Genomic DNA, 23,365 nt, shown 5'->3' on the forward strand with positions numbered 1-23,365 from the left:
CTGAAAATGTTTGACAGTAACTTATCTGTGATCGTGTCACCTTAACGCGTGGCACAAGGTGCGCTCTCTTGGTGGTATATTTCTTAGTTGCTCCTTGAAAGAGAAGTTTCATGCATACTAACTTCTTCCTTGGAAACGTCTGGTAGCCACGCCACGTCTCGGGGTTATACCTTAACCAGTTTGATCTTACCTTGAAACCAGTGTAGCTCTTTTTAGGCGTTTGAGAGTTAAACCGCTTTTTAACTGATGTTCTTAGATGTATTTCATCAACTGATTTATCAATACAGAATGTGTATTATTTTGAGTTCTCATTATGAGATTGAAAGATCAGCGTAATGCTGATATAGATTTTTTTTTTTTTTCTCCGAGGGCGTGTGGCATGTGTTCACCTTTCTTCTTTGGTAATCGTTATTTGTTTTATGATTATATATTTTTTTTCAAATTTTAGATAATCTGTTTATCTGTATAGATTATTTAACTGCTTATTAACTGCTAGGCTCATGGGTGGGGATATGTATAGAGTTGTGTTTTTAAAAATTTATTGGCTTAAGAATTCATTACATCCAGGTTTACTGGATATTGCTTTTGTCATTCCAAAGCCCCAGAATCTGAAAGGAAAAATATATTATTATTACACAGTGTATAGTTTTATTAATTCTTTTGTCTGGGGTCTATATAATATTAAAAATTATGGACCCTGACACCAAAAGAATAGGAAATTGAATCTTAGGACAATGAAGAGGTTGTAAATATAAAAATAAAAAAAAAAAGTCCCTACAGTTTTGCAGCATAGGGGTGATGAGAGAACTTGGTAAGATATGAATGATATAAAGCTAGGTCTGGCAGACGGAAGTTAAAACTGACCATCAGACGCGCTAGAATGGTGAGGAATACGGTGCCTTAAAGGAGATAGATTTAATGATTTATAACATGAGAAAAATGAGTCTTGTACAGTATTTAGCTGGAATTTTTTTTAACGTAAAATGTGACGTTAATAGTATTTAGCTGGAATATTTTTAACGTAAAAACTGGGTTAAGGCTGGAAAAGAGTTAAAAAGAGACGAAACAATAAGAAAGTATCCATATTTGGATTCAGGTTGGTCACTTTGTCTCATTGCTCGTCGACTAGTGACTTTTTAAGGCTTGTGTAAAATAAAACTGATTGGAAAATTTAGGAAGATATTTTTTTAATATTTCCAACAATTGTAATTTCCGTGATCATTTTGCTCCTTGAGATTTCCTTTTATAGTCGGAGAATTTCCTCCTTTTACCTCGGGTTAGCTGTTGAGATCTATGAAAATTGCCACATGCAGAATAAGGATATTGCAATGCATCTCAGTTTTGCGATATTTGTTGTAGTAGAAGGCACCAAATGAGTTTCTCCTTACATGGTCTTACTTGGCGGTAAAGAATAAAAATGAAAGAAAGTTGTTGGTATAGTCATACTTTACCATTTATGAAGATAAGATGTTCTTAGCTTGATGTCACTTCCCCGTAACAGATTTTTAAAATGTATATTACTTGATCTTAATTTGTAGTACAATATAAAAATTCAGAGAAAAATTATCATATTTTTTTACCGTGCTTATCAGTTTAAAGTTAAAAAAATGCTTCCAGTTTTATCCTATTTGTGCTGAATTTAAAAATTCTTAATTACATTCTGATTTGCTGCAAAAAAAATGCTTTTTCTCTTGTACCTTCTTTGCAACAAAAAGTATACGATTTTAGTGTTATCCTACTTTCAGTAAAAAGGACAAAATTGCTATTGTTTTGGTCATATTGTTTTTCAGTACAAAAAATGCTTTTGCTTTGTTACTACTGTACAAAGACAAAATATTAAACGTGCGATAGGTTTTTCTAGAACTTATTGTGTGAGTATGGTCTGAAAAACCTTAATTCCGTATTGTATACTCCAGAGGAGAGTGCGCTGCACGATATATCTGTACGATATATCTGTCAACGTCACATTACCTAAGGTTGTAAGAATGATGTATATCCCGGTATTTTTTTACCAAGGTTGTAAGTATGATGTATATCCCGGTATTTTTTTTTTTATTTATCCTATGCAGAATTATCAGTAAGTGAGTATAACACGCAGACAGTCTTTCTGTGGAAGAAGAAAGAAGGAATTGCGAACGGGGTGGAATAGATGAAAGAAATTACTAATGAAGTTAAACTTACTTATAAACTATTGGGTATCATAAATTTGCGAAGGGGTCATTTTCTTTTCATAATTGTTTGAAAAGTGAACTGAAATATTCAGCAAGAGCAAGTATTTCCTCATAATCATTATTCCTTTTTTTTTTTTTTTTTTTTTTTTTTTTTTTTTTTTTTTTTTTTTTTTGCTGAAAGTACTCTGTACCAGCATTTTAAAATTAGCTATGAGATTTTTTCGTAGTGAAATGTTTTAAGTCTTTTCGAGGTTTTGAATAATACCGCATTACTATTATTGAGATTCTTCTACATGCCAATTCAACTTTGGTGTTCAGACAGACATTTAATTACCTTTTGAAACTGATAATTGGATCGTTTTAATTGCGGTAATCCAATTTAAACGTCTGAAAGAATTTTCACTTTTGATACTGATGGTGGTTGTGCACATCACAGTGCGTTTGAGGTGGTAATCCTTCTCTCTCTCTCTCTCTCTCTCTCTCTCTCTCTCTCTCTCTCTCTCTCTCTCTCTCTCAGAAGTGATGGTTGTACATTTCAGCGAAACCTTTGAAGGCTGTGAAACCAGCGGACTTTTGAAGTTGATAACCTTTTCACATTTCAAACAAACGTTTGTGCCCCACAAATCCAAACGTTTTGATGGTGTTTACCCGGTCTTTTCAGACGTGCATCTCCGACTGCAGTGCACAATGGAATACATTTGGGATTCCTGAGGGTGGGTTAAATGGCGCTGCCCCTCCTCATCTCCCCTTTCCACATTGGCTCTGTGGTTATACTCTAATCCAGGTGCTCTCGCCACGGCAGCAGCTGTGGCCAGGGCAGCTTTACTCTTTGGCGGAATTGCTGCTGATGCTTCCGCTGTTACTGGGGAAGCGAAAAATGATTTGTTGTTATCGCCGTCGGCATTTAGCTGCACAAAGATTCCTCTTAATCCCCGCGTTATTTATGTGAACGAGCAAAAATGCATTCATTTGTTTTTGCTGTTTTTTTTTCTGGTGATGGCACTGTTCTCTCTCTCTCTCTCTCTCTCTCTCTCTCTCTCTCTCTCTCTCTCTCTCTCTCTCTATCTATATATATATATATATATATATATATATATATATATATATATATATATATATATATATATATATATATATATATATATATATATATATATATATATATATATATATATATATATATATATATATATATATATATATGTATACATACATACGTACATACCATGTGTGTGTATATATATATATATAATGTACATACATTCTCAATTATGTTTATACATACTTATGTCTACACATACATATATGTAAGTTTATGCAGTCTCCATTATAACAACCCAAAATTTAATCCATCTTGGAGGAAAAAGCCGAAAGATTAATGGAAAGTGGCCATTTCATCTTCAGAAAAGTTTGTGCAATTTGTTATTAACACGACAGTTACTGTTGTACCAGGAACTTTACATACAATTATATATATATATATATATATATATATATATATATATATATATATATATATATATATATATATATATATATATATATATATATATATATATATACATATATGTATATAATATTATATGTACACACGGTAGGGGTAGTACCATCAGTGCACCTTGTGCGGGGCACTGTAGGCATTACTTAAGGTTTTTTGCAGCGTGCCTCCGGCCCCAAGCTGCAACCCCTTTCGTTCCTTTTACTGTACCTCCTTTCATATTCTTTCTTCCATCTTACTTCCCACCCTCTCCTAACAATTGATTTATAGTGCAACTCCGAGGCTTTCCTCCTGTTACACCTTTTAAACTTTTACTGTCAATTTCTGTTTCAGCGCTGAATGACCTCTTTGGACCCAGTGCTTGGCCTTTGGCCTAAATTCTATATTCAATTCAATTCTCTATATGTATATATATGTGTGTGTGTGTGTATGTGTATATATACGTAAATACATACATACATATGCATACATTCCACAAATTATTATAAATTATATGTACCAGAGGAAGTTGAAGGCCAGATGAGAAGGAAAAATTCTGACTTAGCAAGTAATATGTTTAGAATTGCCATTTATCAATTAGTTAGCTCTATTATGTTTTGAAGATTACAAATAATCAGATTTAGCTTGTTCTTCATTCTGTTTACTAATTTTGTTTTCTAGCGCCATTCAATCAACCCTTTCCAATTGCTGTTCTAATATGTAACTTTTGGGTGTTTTTAATATTGCATTCTTGAAATTTTTGTACATTTAGAGTTTGTATTTCAGCAAGGTGGTGTTTATTGGTATATCTATTTTTTTGTGGTTCTTCAATGTAGTTTTATCATTATTACTTTGGTAATTAAGCCAAGTGAATTCACATGCACTGCATTTACACTGCACAAGAATATTCATTACACACAAGTGTCGGGTTTGACAAGTATGTGTCATTTTACGATAAGTATATTAAAGAATGGTATTTGACTTTGTTGTTTCATATTACCATAGATGTATGTCTTTTGCCTCGGTGTATGTTGTTTTACCAGGTGTTTGTTTTAAAAGATTTGTTTACAAAGCCATTTAACCAAATTGTTGTTGTGGTTAAATTCATGACATTTTCCGAGGATTTTCATCTGTATATTTTCTTTGTGATGAAGCCTGGCTTGAGTCCTGGAATGTATACAAAAGTTGGAGAGTAAAAGGTGTAAAGGACCAGACATTTGTTGTTTTGTGTTGTTTGTCGAGTAGTTAAAGAAAAGCCAAGGGATTGGCTAAATCTTATGCCACAGTCATTGTCGCCAATTATGTTCATTCAACGTTATTCATTTCTTTTATTTTTTTGTGATCTTTTATACCTTTTTGGAAATTGAAAAACTGTGTAAATATAGGGTTTTTTGAAAATGTTAAACTTCTTTAACAAGTATTGTATATATTTTTTTCCGTTTTCATTAAGGTAATGCAATAATTATGTTTATATTGTTATTTGGCTATGTGAAAGTAAAACACTCTCTATGACAATTCTTTGTATCATCATTGAGGTATGTAACATGGAAAAGTTTGCTTCATGATCATCCTTTATGCCATGTGTTCCTTTTTGTGAAGTTGCTAATACCATGTAATATCTTGTTCCTTCCAATTTAACTACTTGTAATTATAATCAAACGTGTAGTGAGGAGGTATGGAATTTTCGGAGAAATTTGTCTCGTGGCGGTAAGTGACTCTTTTACATTTTCTTTGAATTTTTTTTTTTTTCATTGTCTTTCAGGACATGTTCATCCATCTCTTCTGCCATTTTGTTATAAAATTGTGAAGTTGGATGCTTGAATGTTTTAGCAATTCATGAGGTGGTTGTCGTTCCAAACTTCAAACGAACTGACACTGTTTACACTAAGGCGCATACACACACTCCTCATACGCTTACAAAAACGTGTCAACATTGAGAAATAAGAGGAAAACTTTTGTCCAAACAAACTTCGTAATAACAGTAACTGTCATTCTCGGATTCCACGATTCTAGGGATCTTTTAAGCCCTCTACTACCAGGCCTCGGAATCTTCTTCTAGGGTACATTTTATATCCTTCCGTCCTTCAAGAGGTAGGTTTAACACTCCCTTTTCGTTTCTTTACTTTCTTTTGTTAAGACCTGGGCTAGATTGTGGAATTGTTTTGGCCGTCGCTGGACCGCTGCATCATAAGAAAAATAAGATTAGTAGCACTTAGAAACAAGCGAATATTAGGTAAATTTTACCCAATATTAAATATTATTGGTAAAATAAGAACGTTAGAATCTGTACTCTTTTCGCGCATTGTGTTAGAAATATTCTGCATCCATTTCACCTTGTGAGGGTTGCGATTAGAGGCAAAATTAATTTGTATAAATCCTCAGCACCTTATATATATATATATATATATATAAAGAAATGATACATGAATGGGTAGAACGAGAGACATATGTGTATGTGTTTGTATTCAGCAAGAAGCCTTTCCATATACAGGGGCTGAATAAAACAGAAAAAAACAGGAATGTTAATGCCATAAATACTTGACTGTTGCTATAATATATATATATATATATATATATATATATATATATATATATATATATATATATATATATATATATATATGCATACGTCCGTGTATATCAACATATATACAACTCTTTCTTTTGAAGGGGGTTACCGCCAGAAGGTTCAGTTCTTCCGATTCTCTAGAGATGAGGATGTTAACCCCATTACCTTCTCTTGATCCCAGCTGGTGATGTTAAAATATGTATGTCATATTTGACCCCATATTTTTATTGGGCAAAAGTATGTAACAGTGCAAATTGCTTTCGTATGTGAATTTTCCCCAACTTTTTTTTTCCTTGCCCAGTTATGTTTATTTCCTTGCTGTGATCTCTCTCGTTTGTTACCCATAGTAAGGGTCGGGTCTCCCTCTCCCACTGTACGCCCTGTCAAAGTTTATCCGAATATATATGAGTGTATGTAAAGAGGGTGAGATTCCCGATCACGAAGATTTTTTTACTCAAATTGAAAAAAAGACCTCATTTGTATTTTTTTTCCTTTTTACCATCCGTCTCTTTTAAGTATTTTTTTAGCATTTTTTTGTGAAAACAGAATTATAATGCAGTGCCGGCGCCAATTAGCAGAGTAAATAGCGGAGGGATGAAAGTGCTGTATGAAATTTACTATAAGGCAGCAGTACTGAAAATTGATGATGCATTCCAGACGAACATTTTTTTTCTTTTCCTGAGGCCCAGATGTATTTCCCTCCGCTCGGGGCCCCCGACGTCATCGATCCCATCGTAGCCGTTTTCTCTTATGGCGATGGCGTCCGTTTTCTATAATGGCCCATTTATTTCAATATTCGTTTTTCTTCGATATTGTTGCTTTAAAGGTGCTGCATACCGAATGAGTGTGATGAAAGGGATCTAACGAGTGCGTAGGCCTTCGTTTTGGGGTCACAAACGTGTTAGTTTGTCTTTAATGAGCGATAAGCATGGCCAGCGTTCTCCCCCATTGGAGTGGGAGTGGACCCGACCAAGACGCCGCGGAGGCCGCCATTTTCGCCTCTTTGTTCGTGAAGTTGAGTGTTATTTGTCGCCGTATGTGTGAGTTTTGGCTTGTTATAGACCGTCCAACATCTTCGGCGTAGTTGTCAACGACATCCTTCGTCAGGAGAAGGAAGGAGGAGGCGTTTGGACCGATCGCCGGGGGGAAGTTGAAAATGTAAGTAGTTTGTATAGGGACTTCGCCCTTGGTGTGTGTCAGTAGAGTGGAGATTCCTCCGCCATTACCGAGTACACGACTTTCGACCCAGCTGAGCGCACGTAAGGGCCAAATTATTATCCACGCCTGATCGTAAGGGTCAAGTTACACACACACAGCTCCCAGAGAGCCCAAAATATCTCGGCATGTGTCAGTGAGAGGGACTTAGCAAGCTAAGACACAGTGGTGCTCTCCCTCTAAGAACCGAAATGTCAAATTGTGGCAACCGATAGATAGTGCGGCCAGAGTTCGTTTTTCAGGGGAGTCGCACACGGAATTGTCGGGCCATTTTTTAGCATTTGGCAAGCGTGTGTGTTTGTGTGTGTCTGGCTGTAGCGTAGGCGTGTGTGTATGTACGCGTGTAGCAGCTTTTACCCTCCAGGAATTGGATGCAATACACAGCACTTGTCACTGCTAGATGGAAATGCTATTAATTGTGCTTCGTTTAAAGAGAAAGAGAGGGAGGGGGGAGAGAGAGACACTGGAAAAGGGGTGTTTGGGAGGAAAGGGACCTTCATTTAATCACTATTTTTACCCGATTCTCGCCTTTCAACACACGGATACAAGCACTTGTGATTGACAATGGGAAATGTAGTAAAGCACTGTATTGTTCAGGTGGAGTATAGTTTTTGCTTTTTGTTTTCTTTTGTGAATGTGAATGCTGACAGAAGAAGAGAGGGATGCTGGATTTGCTTTGGCTGCCCATGGCGGCATCAGTAGCGTTGTTTGGATGATTTTAAGAATGGCTTTTTAAAATTATACTTTTAAACATTCTTCCTACCAGTTTTACGTGTGTATGTGGTGTCCTAGTTAATTTTTTCATGTGTGGAGTACACTCCAAAATATACAGCCCAGACAGACTGAGACTTGTTAATATATATATATATATATATATATATATATATATATATATATATATATAAGCCATTTCTCATATAGTTTTAGTCGTCCTTTTCATTTCTTTTGTGTGCGCTCACGTGCGTGTATAATGTGTGTGTGTGTGTATTGTATATTTCTATGAGTGCATGTTGTGCTTTTACTGGAATTAATTTAGATATAAGCTAGATCATTAGGGGAGTTGTCCATGAAATGTGTGAATGTGTTAGATAAGCAGTTTTCTTTTTTAAAGTATTACAGCGTCTTTTCTATTAATTCGTCAGTAGAATATGTGCACTTGTTGCTTGTTCAAAGCAGTGTCGCTAGAATCCCTGTGCATTTTGTTTACCCAGGTCGTGCTGTGACTGAATCATTTCCCCCACGTTGTTTTATTTTTTTATGAATGAAAGAGAAGCGTGTGAGATCGCCCATTCGTTTTAAAATGATTTATTTCTATTTTGCTACTTATTTTCGAAAAGTAAGTTTTACTGATGAAATATTATTAAAAGAATTCAGAGCAAAATGACGATTAAATTCTATTGTTATTGTGTTGGAGAGTAAGAATTAGGTCGTTGACTGCATAATGATGAGTGGACATGTCGACGTGTGATGTGTAAAACGTTAAGTCTGGAACTCCCGTTTCGTGGTGTTGTGTTTTGTTCCTTATAGTAGGGCGACTTGTGGTCAATGTTTGCTTGCTTGGCCTTCAGGGGAGAGGTGCCAAGTCGTTTGTTTAATAGGTCATTTATCGCCAGTGATGCCATGTTGAGGTTGGTTTCACGCGTAATTTAGGTCGCTTTAGATTTATTTTTTATATATTTTGTTAATTTTCCTTTAGATAGCTATAATTACATTTTTTGCTTACTGTGACCCTGTTTATTGTGCCTTTTGTTTGTTTAATTACTATCTATATAATAGCGAGGTTTTGTTGTCCGATGATCAACTTAAGTTTTCCAGTCCCTTATTAGCGTTAAAAGCATAATAAAATGCATAGTAATCTTGATAATGATGTACAAAACTGAAACATGAGAAAACACATGATAAGGCACGCACGTTTGCGTGTTGTACAGTCATTTTACTGTTGCGTTTTCTTCTAAATTATTCTCCAAGATTGGTTGACGTTTGACCATTGCAAATCGGTCTTATTTGACAACTTCCTTCCTGGAATTAACGATATTGGCTTCGTATGAAGTTTCACACATATATTTTTACGTTATTTATTGAGACCTTTATTAAATCTCTCTCATCTCTCTCTCTCTCTCTCTCTCTCTCTCTCTCTCTCTCTCTCTCTCTCTCTCTCACTCTCTGCTTTGCATTGCATTGTTTAGTTTTGATTTGTGAGTTTGTTATTCTCTCTCTCTCTCTCTCTCTCTCTCTCTGACTGCTTTTGCATTGCATTGTTTAATGTTGATTTGTGAGTTTGTTATTCTCTTGTCGGACGTGTTCTGTTAGAGCGTTTGTGAATTTTTTTAAGAATTGCAGCACCCTGTACCCATGCATCCAATGTTCTGATACTCTAGAAGTTGATCATACAAATAGGTTGACGTTTCACGTTGTTTTTAAATCTTCTTTTCATTTGGCTGTCGAATTTGTCGCGTCAATCCTGGTTTTTATTGACCTATTATATATTAATCTGATTTCGCGAATATGTTAATCCAGCTATATAGAGATGATTGTTTGAGTAGCCTATATCTTTACCAAATGCGTGTGTGTACGTACGAAAAACTTGCAGTAATTATGACTCATTTATCGCATTGGCTTAATGAAGTTATTAATGAAATTGCGTAATGACTATATATTGTCAAAGAAAAATGATAATGTTATTAAGTCATTAAAGCTGAGTATGTCTGTTATGTGAAAAATGTAAAGTAATATAGGAGGAGACGAACGATCTAAGTCTTAAAAAAGTGATGGCGATGTCGCACCAACCCTGAGGGCTAATTATCAATCCAAATTTAGTAGAATTATTTCACAAAATTTGTTACTTATACACCATCGTATATTTCATTACTGAGTAGCTGAGAACTCTCTCTGCAGCGTTGTAACATTCAGGGATTACGTATTGGAACTCCATTACTGGAGAAACAAGGCAGACTTTTGACGTCACATGTGATATCGCCTGATTACAACAGCGAGATATTTACCTTCAAAGTTTACATTGCATTATCGGATAACACTACTTCATTTACTATCAGTACTTGATTTTAAGAAAAGACTTTTTCTTTGAGGTGGCGTTTTTATGCTTAATTCCTCTCCGGAAGTCAATTAAACGTCGGTTTAATTGACCTCAAGAAATGCCGGTCAGTTACGAGTACGCTGACTTGTAAAAACCGTGTTGCGCTATCCCAATTGAAGTGTTTGATGTATTTGGGTCTCGCTTAGGTATTTCTGTTTGAAGGACGCATACATTGATTTTCTTGTGTAGATTTATTTGAGCGCTATTTATAAAAGCTGTGGTGTGTGAGTACAAATTTTGTAAGGACAGTGGTTTTCGATTATGCATTGGCGCCCGCACCTGCAAAATCAAGCATTTACGCACAAGCATATTCATAAATTATATATAAACACATACATACATACATACATATAAAACCTATATGATGAGTATTCCTAGTAATTTTTTTTCTGTACACTGTACTGATTTTCCTTCGATATGTTATAGATGTAACAAACAATGCAGACTGCAGAGCCAGGCACTGTGGCCGAGTCTGTAATTTACGGTTTTGAATATTGTAAGAACGGATTTTAGCTTTGGGTAGTTTTGTTGTAATTGAAAGAAAAAAAGGAGAAAACTGTGAAATTAGGAGTTACTGGTGTATGAAAGAAACAGCTTTATGCAGAAAGTTTCCAATAAACCTCACTTATTACATAGAATCATATTTGAATTTGTCATGTTTCCTAAAATAAATACATGTTTGTATTTTTTGTTGTACTGTTATATCATTATATTTTTAAGTTGAATTGAAGTATTTTAAGATGAAATGTTTTATTTGGAGTAACTTCTAAGTATCTTGAAATTTTACAGATGTCGAGCCTTCTTGTTAAAAGTGCGTTATGAAGTTTTTATGCTTTGTAATGAAATTTTATTTACCATTAATGTATTTGCAATAGTCTCTCAGGAATTTTGTCATTTATTTGAGATTCGATCTTCTAGGAAAATTGTTTTAAGTGTGATTGATTTCCAGTGAGCCATGGAAGCCCATGGACCGGCGGAAAAAGAAGCAAGTGAAGTTTTACGCTCATTCAACATGCTTGGGGCACCACCCTCCACACAGGTTGGTCCATAGATGTTTTTGACTCTCTCTCTCTCTCTCTCTCTCTCTCTCTCTCTCTCTCTCTCTCTCTCTCTCTCTCTCTCTCTCTCTCTCATATATTGTATATATATCACACAAAGTAATGCTGTCTCACTCCTGGAGTATAGACACTCTCTCTCTCTCTCTCTCTCTCTCTCTCTCTCTCTCTCTCTCTCTCTCTCACCACAAGAAATAATGCTTATTTGAACTCAGTACTGCAACTGCAACATTCTTATGTTAATAGTGCACAGTTCTTATGACTATAATACAGTATAATTTTATAATTTAGTTTTTTCATGTCATCTTTGTCAATATTGTCAAGTGAGATACAGTCATGTGCGGAAATCGGTATTACGTAACAGTTGCTGTTTCTTATGGAATTCTGTTTTTACAGAACGAACCACAGAATTTGTCCACTGCCACATCTCAGCCCATGGTCATGGTTCCTCCTCATCCCCCTCCGCAGTGGCACATCCATTCACAACCCCTCCACTTGATGGCCTACCAGGTAAGAATTGGGGAGGCAGTAAGATGTTTTGTTTATGTATGTACTGTAGGTTATTGAGCTAAAATTTTAAAGGCTGTCATTATTCCCGGGAGACAACCTTTGATTACTCATGAGAAAAAGAGAAATTAATATACTTAATTGTAATTATGTAAACTAGCGTAATAAAGGAAGAAGAACTTTTCAACCATACATTTTTTTCAACAAGAGATTAAATTTGTACTTTATGGTCTTTTCCACCACTGACTAAATATTTGTTAAATGAATATTTTGTCATACCAGTATTGTTAATGAACCTTGAATACTTGGTAAAGTTAAGTATACCTTAGTTTTACCAGACCACTGAGCTGATTAACAGCTCTCCTAGGGCTGGCCCAAAGGATTAGACTTATTTTACGTGGCTAAGAACCAATTGGTTACTTAGCAACGGGACCTACAGCTTATTGTGGAATCCGAACCACATTATAGCGAGAAATGAATTTTGAATACTTGGTAGCCCAAATGTTTGCTTACATGTAGGTAGACTTCTCACTAAAGAAAGAAATACTCCATTTTGAAGCTTACCAATGACACGCCCACAGAAATGACTTATCCTATTAGGTAGTCAGATGGTGCAGTCCACAAATGCCCTAGGTTAATAATATCACTGAAAATGGCACTTTAAATATGCACCTCCTCTTGGCACAATTCACCACTATTGACTGCATTTCTTCAGGCACCCCTCAGTTATTTTGTTTAAATCAGAAAGTTATTTAGTGCCATAAAACTGATTATAAATATGGTTCCAAAGCACATCGTAGTAATAGGTGTAAGATAAGCCATTCAGTATGATATTGATACTGCATTGTTATTTTAAACATAACTAAACCAGTAAGATACTTTTCTAGATTTCAATAGAGCCCACCTGAAGTTTTTGTTAAGTGAGTTGTAAAATTTGGAGCAAGACTAGTCAGGGTAGAAGGTGAAAAGGAAATTGTGATAAGGAAAATGAGCACTACTGGATACCTACTAGGTATTCATTAGAATAAAGGTGCTGGTTACCTTGTAACTGACTCATGATTACCTGCTAAGGCTAGGTATTCTCTTCAAACAAACTTACAAACATGCAAAAATTATTGACAATGTTATTGGAACCTATACTATCTGGTCATGTCAGGTATTTTGTACTGCGATTGTTTGTTCTTTGAAATGGTATTGATGTTTTAGGGGTGTAGTTCTACCCATGCTGGATTGTTGTTACTCTCCGAATGTAATAGGCATCCAAGATGTTTATAATAAGATTGAAATGGCAAAAATGCTGGTGATTCTTTTCATACAGGAGTGATAATTAGCATTATTTTGAATTTCATTAAAGATTTCACACTGGGCTCTTCCATAAGCCTTATTAGAATAGCATTTTCAAAGATGCTGTAATACAACCTCAGCCATGTGTTTTTTTTATCAGGTTTTTTTTTTTACTGAACTTTGCTTCCTTAGTTGATATGTAAATTGATACAAGCACATGTGCAGTGCTATAACTATAATAATGAAATGTAAAAAATTGGGACATCTTAGTAATCAGGAGTCAAAAATCATAGAGAAGTCGTGATTTAAGGTAAAATTGGAAGTACAGTATCAGAGTGATGTATAATTACATGACATCCTCACCACTTGATTCTGTGATTCTGTACCTATGTGCACCTTTAAATAGTCATATAATAGAATCAGATACTCCAGTTATTCATGACAGGCAAGTTTACTTTTGCGCTTCATATTTTATGAAAATGGTTTTTGAAAATAAAAGATCTAAAATCTCTAGGCACACCTGTGTAGCTATAATCAACCCAGTGGTCTAGGTAGACTGTTGCACCTTATTATTGTATGTTCTTCATTGATTATGCATGATCATCATAATCAATGATGATCATTCATTTATTGAGCCACTCTTACTTATTGTCATATTTGTGCTTTTAGAGCGTTTTTACAATGTCTATTTTTGTGTGCTGTGTCATTGATTAGTATATTATTGTTACATTTTACATAAATGTGAGCTTTAAAGTTATCCTTTTTATATATTTTTGATTCATTTGACATTTTGACATTAATGTAGGTAATTCAGTACTGTTGTACTGTATTTGCAACTTGCCAGAACCAGGATATGTAGTAACTTTAAAAAATAGTCTTCGCACTACCTTATCTGGTGACTAAAAATAGCTGTAACTTTACCTTATCTGGTGACTAGGTTCGTTATCATAATGAATAATTTCTGAATATGATACCTGAAATAACCAATCTTTAAGAAGAGCAGTTAAGCACATGAAAGCAAACCTGAAATATTTATAAGGCCTTTTTAACTGTAAACTAAACAGAGCTAAATAAGGCTAACTCTGTTCTTTGTTAGCATTATGGAAGGGTATCTTTTATATCTACATATTATCTTGAAGGGTTGAAAATAACTTCTTTTGGGTAATTTTCTTTGTTTTTGGCTGGAAGATGACAGATTTTACTGGCATATTTATGCATAGGATCTTTAATTTACAATGAATGTATATATGTATTACATCAACATCATATTTACAGCCTCAAGGAAACCAACCCATTCAACAAAATAATGACAACAATCAACAGCAGCAACAACAGCCACCACCAAATGGCCAGCCACCTCCTCCTCAGGGACCTCCTCCTCAAGGTCCTCCCCAACCAGGTCCTCAGATCTCACACATGACAGCAGATCAGCTGTCACAGCTTCAGCCACCTCCTCTTGAGCATTCAATTTGGTCTACCACTGACATGGGTAAGGGTTTGCTTGGTTCATCATCCCTTACAGATGTTTTGACAATCTTCTTAGTCAGCAGCTTTATACATAATAGTAGGTCTGGATTTATTTTAGTTACAAATTAGCTTTAATGAGAACATCAGTTCCCAAGTTTAGAGGCTTTGTTCTTAGCAAGGCAAAGTTGAATTTTGCAAGGTAGGTGGGAAGACATTTAAAGGAACAGCTGAAAGTAAAAGGCAGAAGGCAGTGAAGCTGGGGACTGAAGGAATGCTGCAGAGACTCATTAGTTCCATTTACAGTTTTTTGTAAACAGCAGTGCTGTAGGCAATACCCTCGAAACATTAGTGTTGGGTTTGTAGGGTTACAAATCCCTACCTGGTGTCATTATTGCCCAGAAAACTAAGTTGTCAGTAGGTCTATCCTTTTTTTACTTGTGTGAAGCATGTGCAGTGCTGTTGAAGTTGATGAGAGTGAGAGGTATAGTGACCAAATTAAAATAGAAAGTTATTTGGCATACAGTATTTACATTTTTTGGATTATAATGAATAGACAATGTAGTAATGGTTTTTCTGTTCAGTATTGCATTGCACTGTACAGTACTTAACTCACAGTGAAGTTCAATAAAAATTGATCATAGACCTTAGTTCACTTCATGTTATTAGGAATATAATCCAGACTTTTATTGGCTAACAGGTTCAGATCATGATAATACTGTATTAGGGAAAAAATTTATGGTTTTGTTTAGATGAAACTATTTGAGGTAATAAAATCCAGCCCCCTCATTGTGAAAGATAAGTAATATGGAATCAAATGGTTGTTATATTGTACACTACAATAGTTTTCAAGTTTTAAATATTGTATTACTGTACTTTATTTTTACAAAAATTAAAAGTTTCTAACAATAGGTAAATACTGTGATACTGTCAGATTAAAAACATGGAAGTTTTTCTTCGGAAAATGTAATAAGATAGTTCACTTGATTGGGAAGATGAAACATGCTGATTTTATGGTAAAGTACAGTAATGGTTATATTTGTACACTACTGACTTAGTAGGGTAGTTTGAGGGTTAAGTGAGATGGTAGTAGCTAATGAAAATGGGTTTGTTGGTCTGTTGGTGAGTCTAGGTTGTGGTGAGTCACAGTGTCATCATTCTCAGTAAGTTCTGCTTTGCCTCAGTCCTTTGTCTCAGCTTTTACAAGTTTGTTTAGATTAATCGTATTTTTCTGTAATTTTTTGGTAATTATATGGTGCTTACTGTTGTATTATTATTGCGACAATGTCTTTTTGCATTTAGAGTTGTGGTAAGAGTGATGGATGCTCTTCCTTGACCTTGGGGAAGTAATGATAGTACAGTAGTGGTTCTTCATGTTCATGGTGTGTCTGTGGCCATGTAGCTAGGCCTACCTACCATACTGGCAAGCTAGAAGAGGGCAGTAGTAGTAATGGAAAGTGTTAATGGCGTAGGTTTTGTTCATGATGTGGCCATGACCAATGATGGTAGCTATAGTGGTGGTGATAGAGGCACTAATGTTGGAGAAAAATGACAATTAGTTTTACTATTGATAATAAAATTTAAGATCAGTTAATAATAAGGCTTAATAGTACAAGAACATTATTTGTTCTAGGTTGAAAAATAAGTATTAATGATTGTAGTAATGTTCATGATGGAGCCATTAGTGATGATGATAGTCATACAGTACTGATGGTGATGGAGGCATTAATGTTGGTAAAGAATTAAAAGTTAATTTGCATAAGAACACCTTCAAACGAGCATAGGCTACCCATTTTTTAAGAATAAATGCTTTAGGTGAACCCTATCAGAGTCTAGAATTGTGGCTCGGTTGTCTTGTCAAAGGATTTTATTATATTTCTCAGATGTGGTGGTATGTTGTAGGTACACATGTTTTAATTATTTTTATTAGGGAAGAAGGTACACATGTTTTAATTATTTTTATTAGGGAAGAGACCTTCTCCTAATTCAGTAGCATTGAAAATAATGGCTGTTTCTATGGCATTCAATTTAATATTGAGTCTTCTTTATTCTTGTAATCTATTTATCAGCGCGTAGCTGGCGTGTCAAGTCTCCTAAAGACCTATAAAGTTTGCCTGTTGTCTAAGTTTTTTTACCTCTGAACATGAAAACTTTATATGTCCCTAGGAAACTTGATACACCAGCTACACACCAATGAAAAGAAGATTATAAGAAGAATAGAGAAGACTCTATATAAATTGAATGCCTTAGAAATAATTGTTATTGTTATTGATGTTGTTGTTGTCGTTAAATGAATACACATTCAGATGGAACCCATATTTTCAATGAAAAGCACAGAAATACTCTATAGTAAAGTAATGAAGGAATTATGGCAAACCAGCCAATAATCAAATTTATGCATAAATATATTTATATAGAAATGTCAAGAAAAGTAAAGACAAAGGACATGACACTGTCAAATACCATTACGGTCTTTTTGAAGCTTAGAAAAAAATTATATTTTGCTGATATTTTACACATTTGTTAAATTATCTCATTTTATTGCAGTGGTATATCACTTTCTCCTATTTTTGCCACACACACAATAGGTAGCACTGAAGGGTCTTTGCAGCTTCCTAGATGGTTTTAAGTAAAAAACTGTATTCAGGTTCTAGAAATTTCTTATTTTGCTCATGCTGTTATTTCTCATTACTGGCATGATTTTTGGCTCTGATAACAGGACCACACAATTTACAGATGATGCAATTCTAGTTGCAGTTACAGTATTTGCTCTCCCTAGGGTAAAAGGCTGTGGCCTTTAGTTTGTGATGGAGCTGTGGCAGAAGAGTAATAAATTTACTTATTCTGGAGTATGATTTAGCATCAGTAGAATTAGGACTTGATTGATTAGCCAGCAGTATGGTACTCTCACTCCATAGCATTGTGCATTAATAGTGCTTTATTGTATAATTGGTAATTCTTTTTTTTTATGCTTGTCACAGCCTAGAATGTTTAATAATGTCAGGCAATTTTGTAAGAATATTTTCCTCTTGTTGGAGAGTGAATAACATCCATGGACCTTCATAGCCTAGACGTGATGTTGCAAAGTTATGGTTTCTAACATATATCCCAAGGTTTAAAGACATTCATAGCATTTGTTTGGAGATTGATTTCAATATATAGGGCCTGTTTTCATATTTGAAGGCCATTTTATATTGTCATTTCATCTCATGGCTTCCGTACAAGCATCATAAAACTAAGGGTCTCTGTCCATGATTCAAATATAAAGTAATTGCATGTTGTGGCTAGCTCTTTTTAATGGATGATTCAAATTTCTTGTGATATTTTGCTATGTAATACTCTAAGTATCTACAAGAAACCAAGGCTGGGTAGGTTAAGGAGAAAAATAAGTTTTATGTGCATGGAGTGGGATGGTTAGATGGTATCAATGTCATATTGAATAACATTCAGGACAAAATATCTTGACACTCCAGTATTTTCTGGTTTCTTTAAATTTGTACAATTATTAGGAAGACTAGAGTTGTGAAAAATTAATTTTAGGTACTTTGCACTAGCCTAATGCCAGTTTAATACCAAACTTTTTTGTTCACATCGTTTATGGACACAAGATACTTTATAATATAGTAGATGAAATTTTCACCGAGCTTTTTTTTTATTAAATTTTACCTCAATTTTGCAGATGGTCAGAATGGGATGAATTCTAATTACAATATGAATGATATGCAAAGTCAAGAAGGGGACAACAACATGAGTGTTAATGATGAGGAGCAAGAAACCAAACCCAAAATCAAAAAAGAGGTGAAGAAGAAGAGGAAACTTGCAGATCTGTTAGCAGAAGGCATTGATCCTACAAAGTTAGAAGAGAACAGTGATCAAGTGAGAGATCGTTTTGAAAAAGGTTGTGAATGTGAAGGGGACAACTGTTTTAAGAACATGAATCCTGAGTTTGTGTTCAGGCATAGACTGAATATTGCAGAGCTAACAAAAAATGAACATGACATGTATCTCATGGGAGTTACTATGGCTTGTCTGGCTAACCCTGAAGAGACTTCTCGTCACAAGGAGAGAAAGAGACTCAGGGCATCCTATGTGTTTCAAGGCAAGAAGGTTTGTTTGGATGCCTTTCTTTATTTAGAGAACTGCACACATTATCAGCTCAAAGCCATTAGGAAGCATGTTATGGTGAATGGAGTGACTCCTAGAGTACATGGTAATCATGGTAAGAAGCCTCCAAATACATTCCCACTTGATACTTACCAACATGCTGCTGCATTCTTACAGAGTTATATCGCTCGGTACTCGCCAAACACAAATACGCCCAAGAAGCCCAATAAAACTGGGAAGTCTCCGCCAGTGTACTTGCCCGCAGACATTACCCGAAAGAAAATTCACAATGCTTACAAGGAATATTGTGAACATTTTGAACCTGATGTGAAGGTGATGGGTTATTCCTCATTCAGACATTTTATGAAAGAACAATTTCCGAACGTTAAGTTCTTCCGTATGGACAAAAAGGCTGAGAGATCTCAAGGCCAGAGTGATGATGATGATGATGAGAATGATAATGGCACTGGTGCTCAACCTACTGCACCTCCACAGGATCAAAGACAAGATCAGCGAGTGGAAACAGGGGCACAGCAGGTCATGCAACAGCAGCAGCAACAGCAACAACAGCAGCAGCAGCAACAACAGCAGCAGCAGCAGCAACAACAACAGCAGCAGCAACAGCCTCAACAAACGCAGCCTCCTCAGGAACCACCCAAAGATGCCCGCAACACGCCACCTGTCACAGCAGCACCAACTGTTTCTGTTCCTCCCAACACACACCCTGGCCCTGGGGTACCAGTTTCAATGCCCCATGCCCCTATAAGCAGCAATTATCCTGCATACTCACATGTACAACTGCCCCTTAACCTGCAAACGCAGCAGCCTTTGTATTCAGCTTGTATGCAACCAGGAATGTTCCCTCCAGGGCAAGCACCAACACAAGTGAGACCAACAGGTTTTCCATACACCAGCTTGTAGGAGAAGGAGAGAGTTTTCAGCTTGAAATGGTATACTGCAAGGTGTTGGTCTGTATTTTGCCTTAAGTGTTGGACTACTACAAAGCATTGCCTAAAAGGGTTTTGTGTAAATTACACATTAGCTGCAGGAATATATTTATTTTAATTTGAAAGGGTAGCAACCTTTGATACTTGTGAGACGTATAGGTGAGGAATGTTTTTGAAGTTTCTTATGAGCCAAGTTGTACCTGTTTTTCTCTTTTAATTTATTCACTCTTTAGTGGCTGGGACACTATTTACATTATCTAATGTACCACAATTAAAGAAGTATTTTGAATTTTTCTTTTGTTTTTAATTTTTTTTTTTAGATTTTTTTATGAGATTACTTTAGGTTTGTCTGGTTTTATATACATGAACAAGTGCTTTCAACATGACACATGGATTAACATATGTATCCTGGAATAAAGTAAGAAACTATCGCCAAACCACTTAAGTTAAAAGCCGGTAATACTGAAACTTCAAGAAAAGCAAAGAAGATTGGTGGTAATGAAAAAGTTGTGAAAACAATGCCAAAAGAAAAACTAAAAATATACACTATTGCATACACACATGATTACATTAGTCATTTCCTTCTTTTTTTTTTATTTCACATAATAGTCTTTCTCTGTCTTAAAAATACAGCTATGACTCAGCCAATATGGGCATATCTGTTTGGAAATATTTACGGGTGGTCTTATACAGACAGCGTGATGCCAAACATAAAATTCTGCTGACTAGGAATTTGCAACTAATGGCATATGAAGCCAAAACCTCACAATGCACACATGTAGAGTGCTACTAGATGGTGTGGAAAGTGTAATGTTGGAAGTCCAGGAAGTTGAAAAAAAAAGGTTAATTTCTGCATGTCAAGAATATGTGCCTGTTTTACTTCATACTTCCATTTAATGATTCACGGATTCATGTTCATCATCAACCTCATCATTTTATTCATCATATTCATAACACCTTTGTAATAGAATAAGCATCATTGATTATTGGCTGTTTTCTTGTATTTTTTGAGTGTTCCCTGTTTGTTCTAAGAATCTGTATTAATTTGGGTTTTTTTGTAAAAGTACTGACTAGAAAACGTAGCTGTTTTGTTAAAACATCGTCTCTCTATGAAAGCCCAGCTATTTTTAGTCTCTTATTAGCCCCCTGAAATTTATTTTTGACACAAAAAATATCAGGTTGCAATGCTGATAATTTGATGTCATATTCTCAGAGCAGATATGGAATACCCAAGTGCTGAAGAAAACAGCTAATTGATCCCATTTGTACTTTCAGGTCCATGCTTACTATAAGGGCATTGCGTACTATTTGTACAGAGTTCCAAGCCATTGCACTGGCCTTAGCTTTACGATTTAATTAGGTAGGTATAGTAGCGTAATATGTTCATGTAATCTCCGTAGTTCGTCATGACGACTCATTCCAGGATGGGCATTACAGTATTTCAATTTTTAGATACTAATAGTTAATTATTATTACTTCTTGAAGAGAAGTTAGATTTAGACAACATAGTTCAAGTTATGGCTTTGCCAAGTTCCCTCATCAAAAAGATGTACTTTTTTTATCTTATTCTTATTGAAGCAAAGCCTTCTCTATATTAATGCAGTTTGTTAAACCAGAAGAAATGTTATAGACATTTAATTTGATGTGCCTTGTTGTAACTGGGCAACAAAGTTTATATATAATAGCAAAATAATAAAAAAGAATCAAGTGCCAAACATGGGCACCAGTGTGCTCTCACTAGGACTTCTCACTCAGAGGTTTTGTTTTTCAAGAAAAAATTACATTGATGTTGATATTTTTTATATAACATATAAATGAAATTTGATGGTAGCTGTAAATATTTATTTTTTATCAACAGAGTGATTGTTTGTTGATGGAAAGAGTTGATAAATCTCCTGATAGTACAGTATATAGAAAAAGCAGTATTAATACTAAGCGGCTGTTCTTTCTTTTTCTTAACATTTTATCCAAAGCTTTACTTTGAATGTCATGGAGTTCCTCAGCTGTTGTGACTTGCCATTGATTTTTGGTAGGTTACCTTATTTTCATTCTTGTCCTGTCAATGTTTTAGTGGCAAATTGCAGTTTTTTCTGCATCAGAATACCTAATTGAATTACTTTGAAATATTTTTTATTTAGTAAGTGGAAGAAGTGAGTGTTTTAATATGTGTAGCCTATGCTCCTTAGGTCTTGAGTTAGTAAATGAGTGATAAAGGTCTATAGTTATGTGATAATTTGTAAATTGCATTCTCTCTTAAAGTGACTCTGAGTATCTTTTTTTTTTTTTTTTTTTACAATTTTATAAATGTAATGAGTTTATTGTTGCACATGGTAACAAATGTTCAGCTAGGTAAATTGAGTTATTGATGAACTTTTTCATAATTAAATTTATGTAAGTATACTTTGCAGAATATTATTGTTCTTTGTAATGAGTACTGTATTATAGAGGGGTCTAATGAATACTGCAAGGTAGATGATTATTTTATCAGTCGTATGCCTCAGTTGGGTATACACTATATGATATGATTATTTAATTAAAACATACATAAAATGCCTCAGTTGGGTATTACACTAAATATATGTTTATTTAGATAAAACACATAAAAGCACTGCTCTTCCTAGGAGTATTTGAGCTTGTTAAAAACGTCCAGATGCATATTTTCTTTCATTTTGTTGTTTTTGCCAAGGTCCATGGCAATTGCAGTTCTTTATCTCTAATATAAAAAAAATGACAGAAGAAACAGAACGACAGCTGTGCTTAGATTTCAAACAATTTTCTCCTATATAATTAAAAAGGTTTTTCCATGTATGATGGTTCAGGTCCTGTAATAATTTTGTTTCTACTCACCCCCGTGATTATCTGGTCTCTAGGATTTGTTGAAAATAGAATATATTTTTAGAAATATACTGTACAGAAGAAACTGTTGAGGAAATCAAAAGTGTTCTCTAACAGGGGATTAGAGGTGTGATGCTGCTCTCTTATGGCTTCATTGGTTGATTAAAAATTGGTTTTTAGATATAACTTTTAACATTTTTTATTATAATTGTAAATATAATTTCTGTTATAATTATAACGAAGGGGATTTCATTTGGTTTTAGTCAGTCAAAATTTGGGTTATCTAAATACTGGGATTTAAATATTATTTTACATAATAATTTTCTTTTGCCTTAAGAGGAAGTTGTAGGTGCATACAACTGGTTGTATCCATGAGTAACTTTTCCATGAAATTGAAATAGTACTTTTGTATAAAATGATAACAAATGTAATAGAATAAAAACTGTGATATGAAAGTACATGTGCTGGTTTTGTTAACATCACTTCTTAAGCTATGGTGCTCTTTAGTAAGAAATACTGTATCTATATACCCCTTTGCATAATAACCCACAAACATTTTTAGTAAACCTGATACTTGCAGTTGTGAATTCACATGGTTGTCAGAATTTGACTAGTTTAAGTCTTTGTCAGTACCGTAGCTTCA

General features: G+C 34.8%; 2 protein-coding genes across 15 annotated transcripts in view; both read left to right on the forward strand.

The window, feature by feature from the left end:
* Positions 1-23,365, forward strand: part of LOC136842501 (guanine nucleotide exchange factor DBS-like) — an 838,144-nt gene that overhangs the window by 562,349 nt on the left and 252,430 nt on the right. The gene's annotated exons all lie outside the window — the stretch shown is intronic.
* LOC136842502 (uncharacterized) lies at positions 7,173-23,180 on the forward strand. Of its 10 annotated transcripts, none has more exons than XM_067109887.1 (5): positions 7,173-7,375; positions 11,476-11,565; positions 11,978-12,091; positions 14,648-14,861; positions 18,516-23,180. In XM_067109887.1, exons 2-5 carry the CDS (start codon positions 11,482-11,484, stop codon positions 19,859-19,861), a joined length of 1,758 nt encoding a protein of 585 aa, XP_066965988.1. In that variant the 5' UTR covers positions 7,173-7,375; positions 11,476-11,481; the 3' UTR covers positions 19,862-23,180. The 10 variants fall into 10 exon arrangements, with proteins under 10 accessions (XP_066965988.1, XP_066965991.1, XP_066965995.1 ...); XM_067109890.1 differs by having other exon boundaries at positions 7,178-7,375; positions 11,445-11,565; XM_067109894.1 differs by having other exon boundaries at positions 7,180-7,375; positions 11,445-11,565; positions 11,990-12,091.

This window comes from Macrobrachium rosenbergii, chromosome 10 (assembly GCF_040412425.1).
Source record: "Macrobrachium rosenbergii isolate ZJJX-2024 chromosome 10, ASM4041242v1, whole genome shotgun sequence".
NCBI lineage: Eukaryota > Metazoa > Arthropoda > Malacostraca > Decapoda > Palaemonidae > Macrobrachium > Macrobrachium rosenbergii.

What these genes read in the sequence shown, in the direction of transcription:
- LOC136842502 (XM_067109887.1), top strand. Translation starts at nt 11,482, where the DNA reads ATGGAAGCCCATGGACCGGCGGAAAAAGAAGCAAGTGAAGTTTTACGC. An exon ending in TCCACTTGATGGCCTACCAG is followed by an intron (nt 12,092 to 14,647) that starts GTAAGAATTGGG and finishes TCATATTTACAG; the next exon opens with CCTCAAGGAAACCAACCCAT. An exon ending in TTGGTCTACCACTGACATGG is followed by an intron (nt 14,862 to 18,515) that starts GTAAGGGTTTGC and finishes TCAATTTTGCAG; the next exon opens with ATGGTCAGAATGGGATGAAT.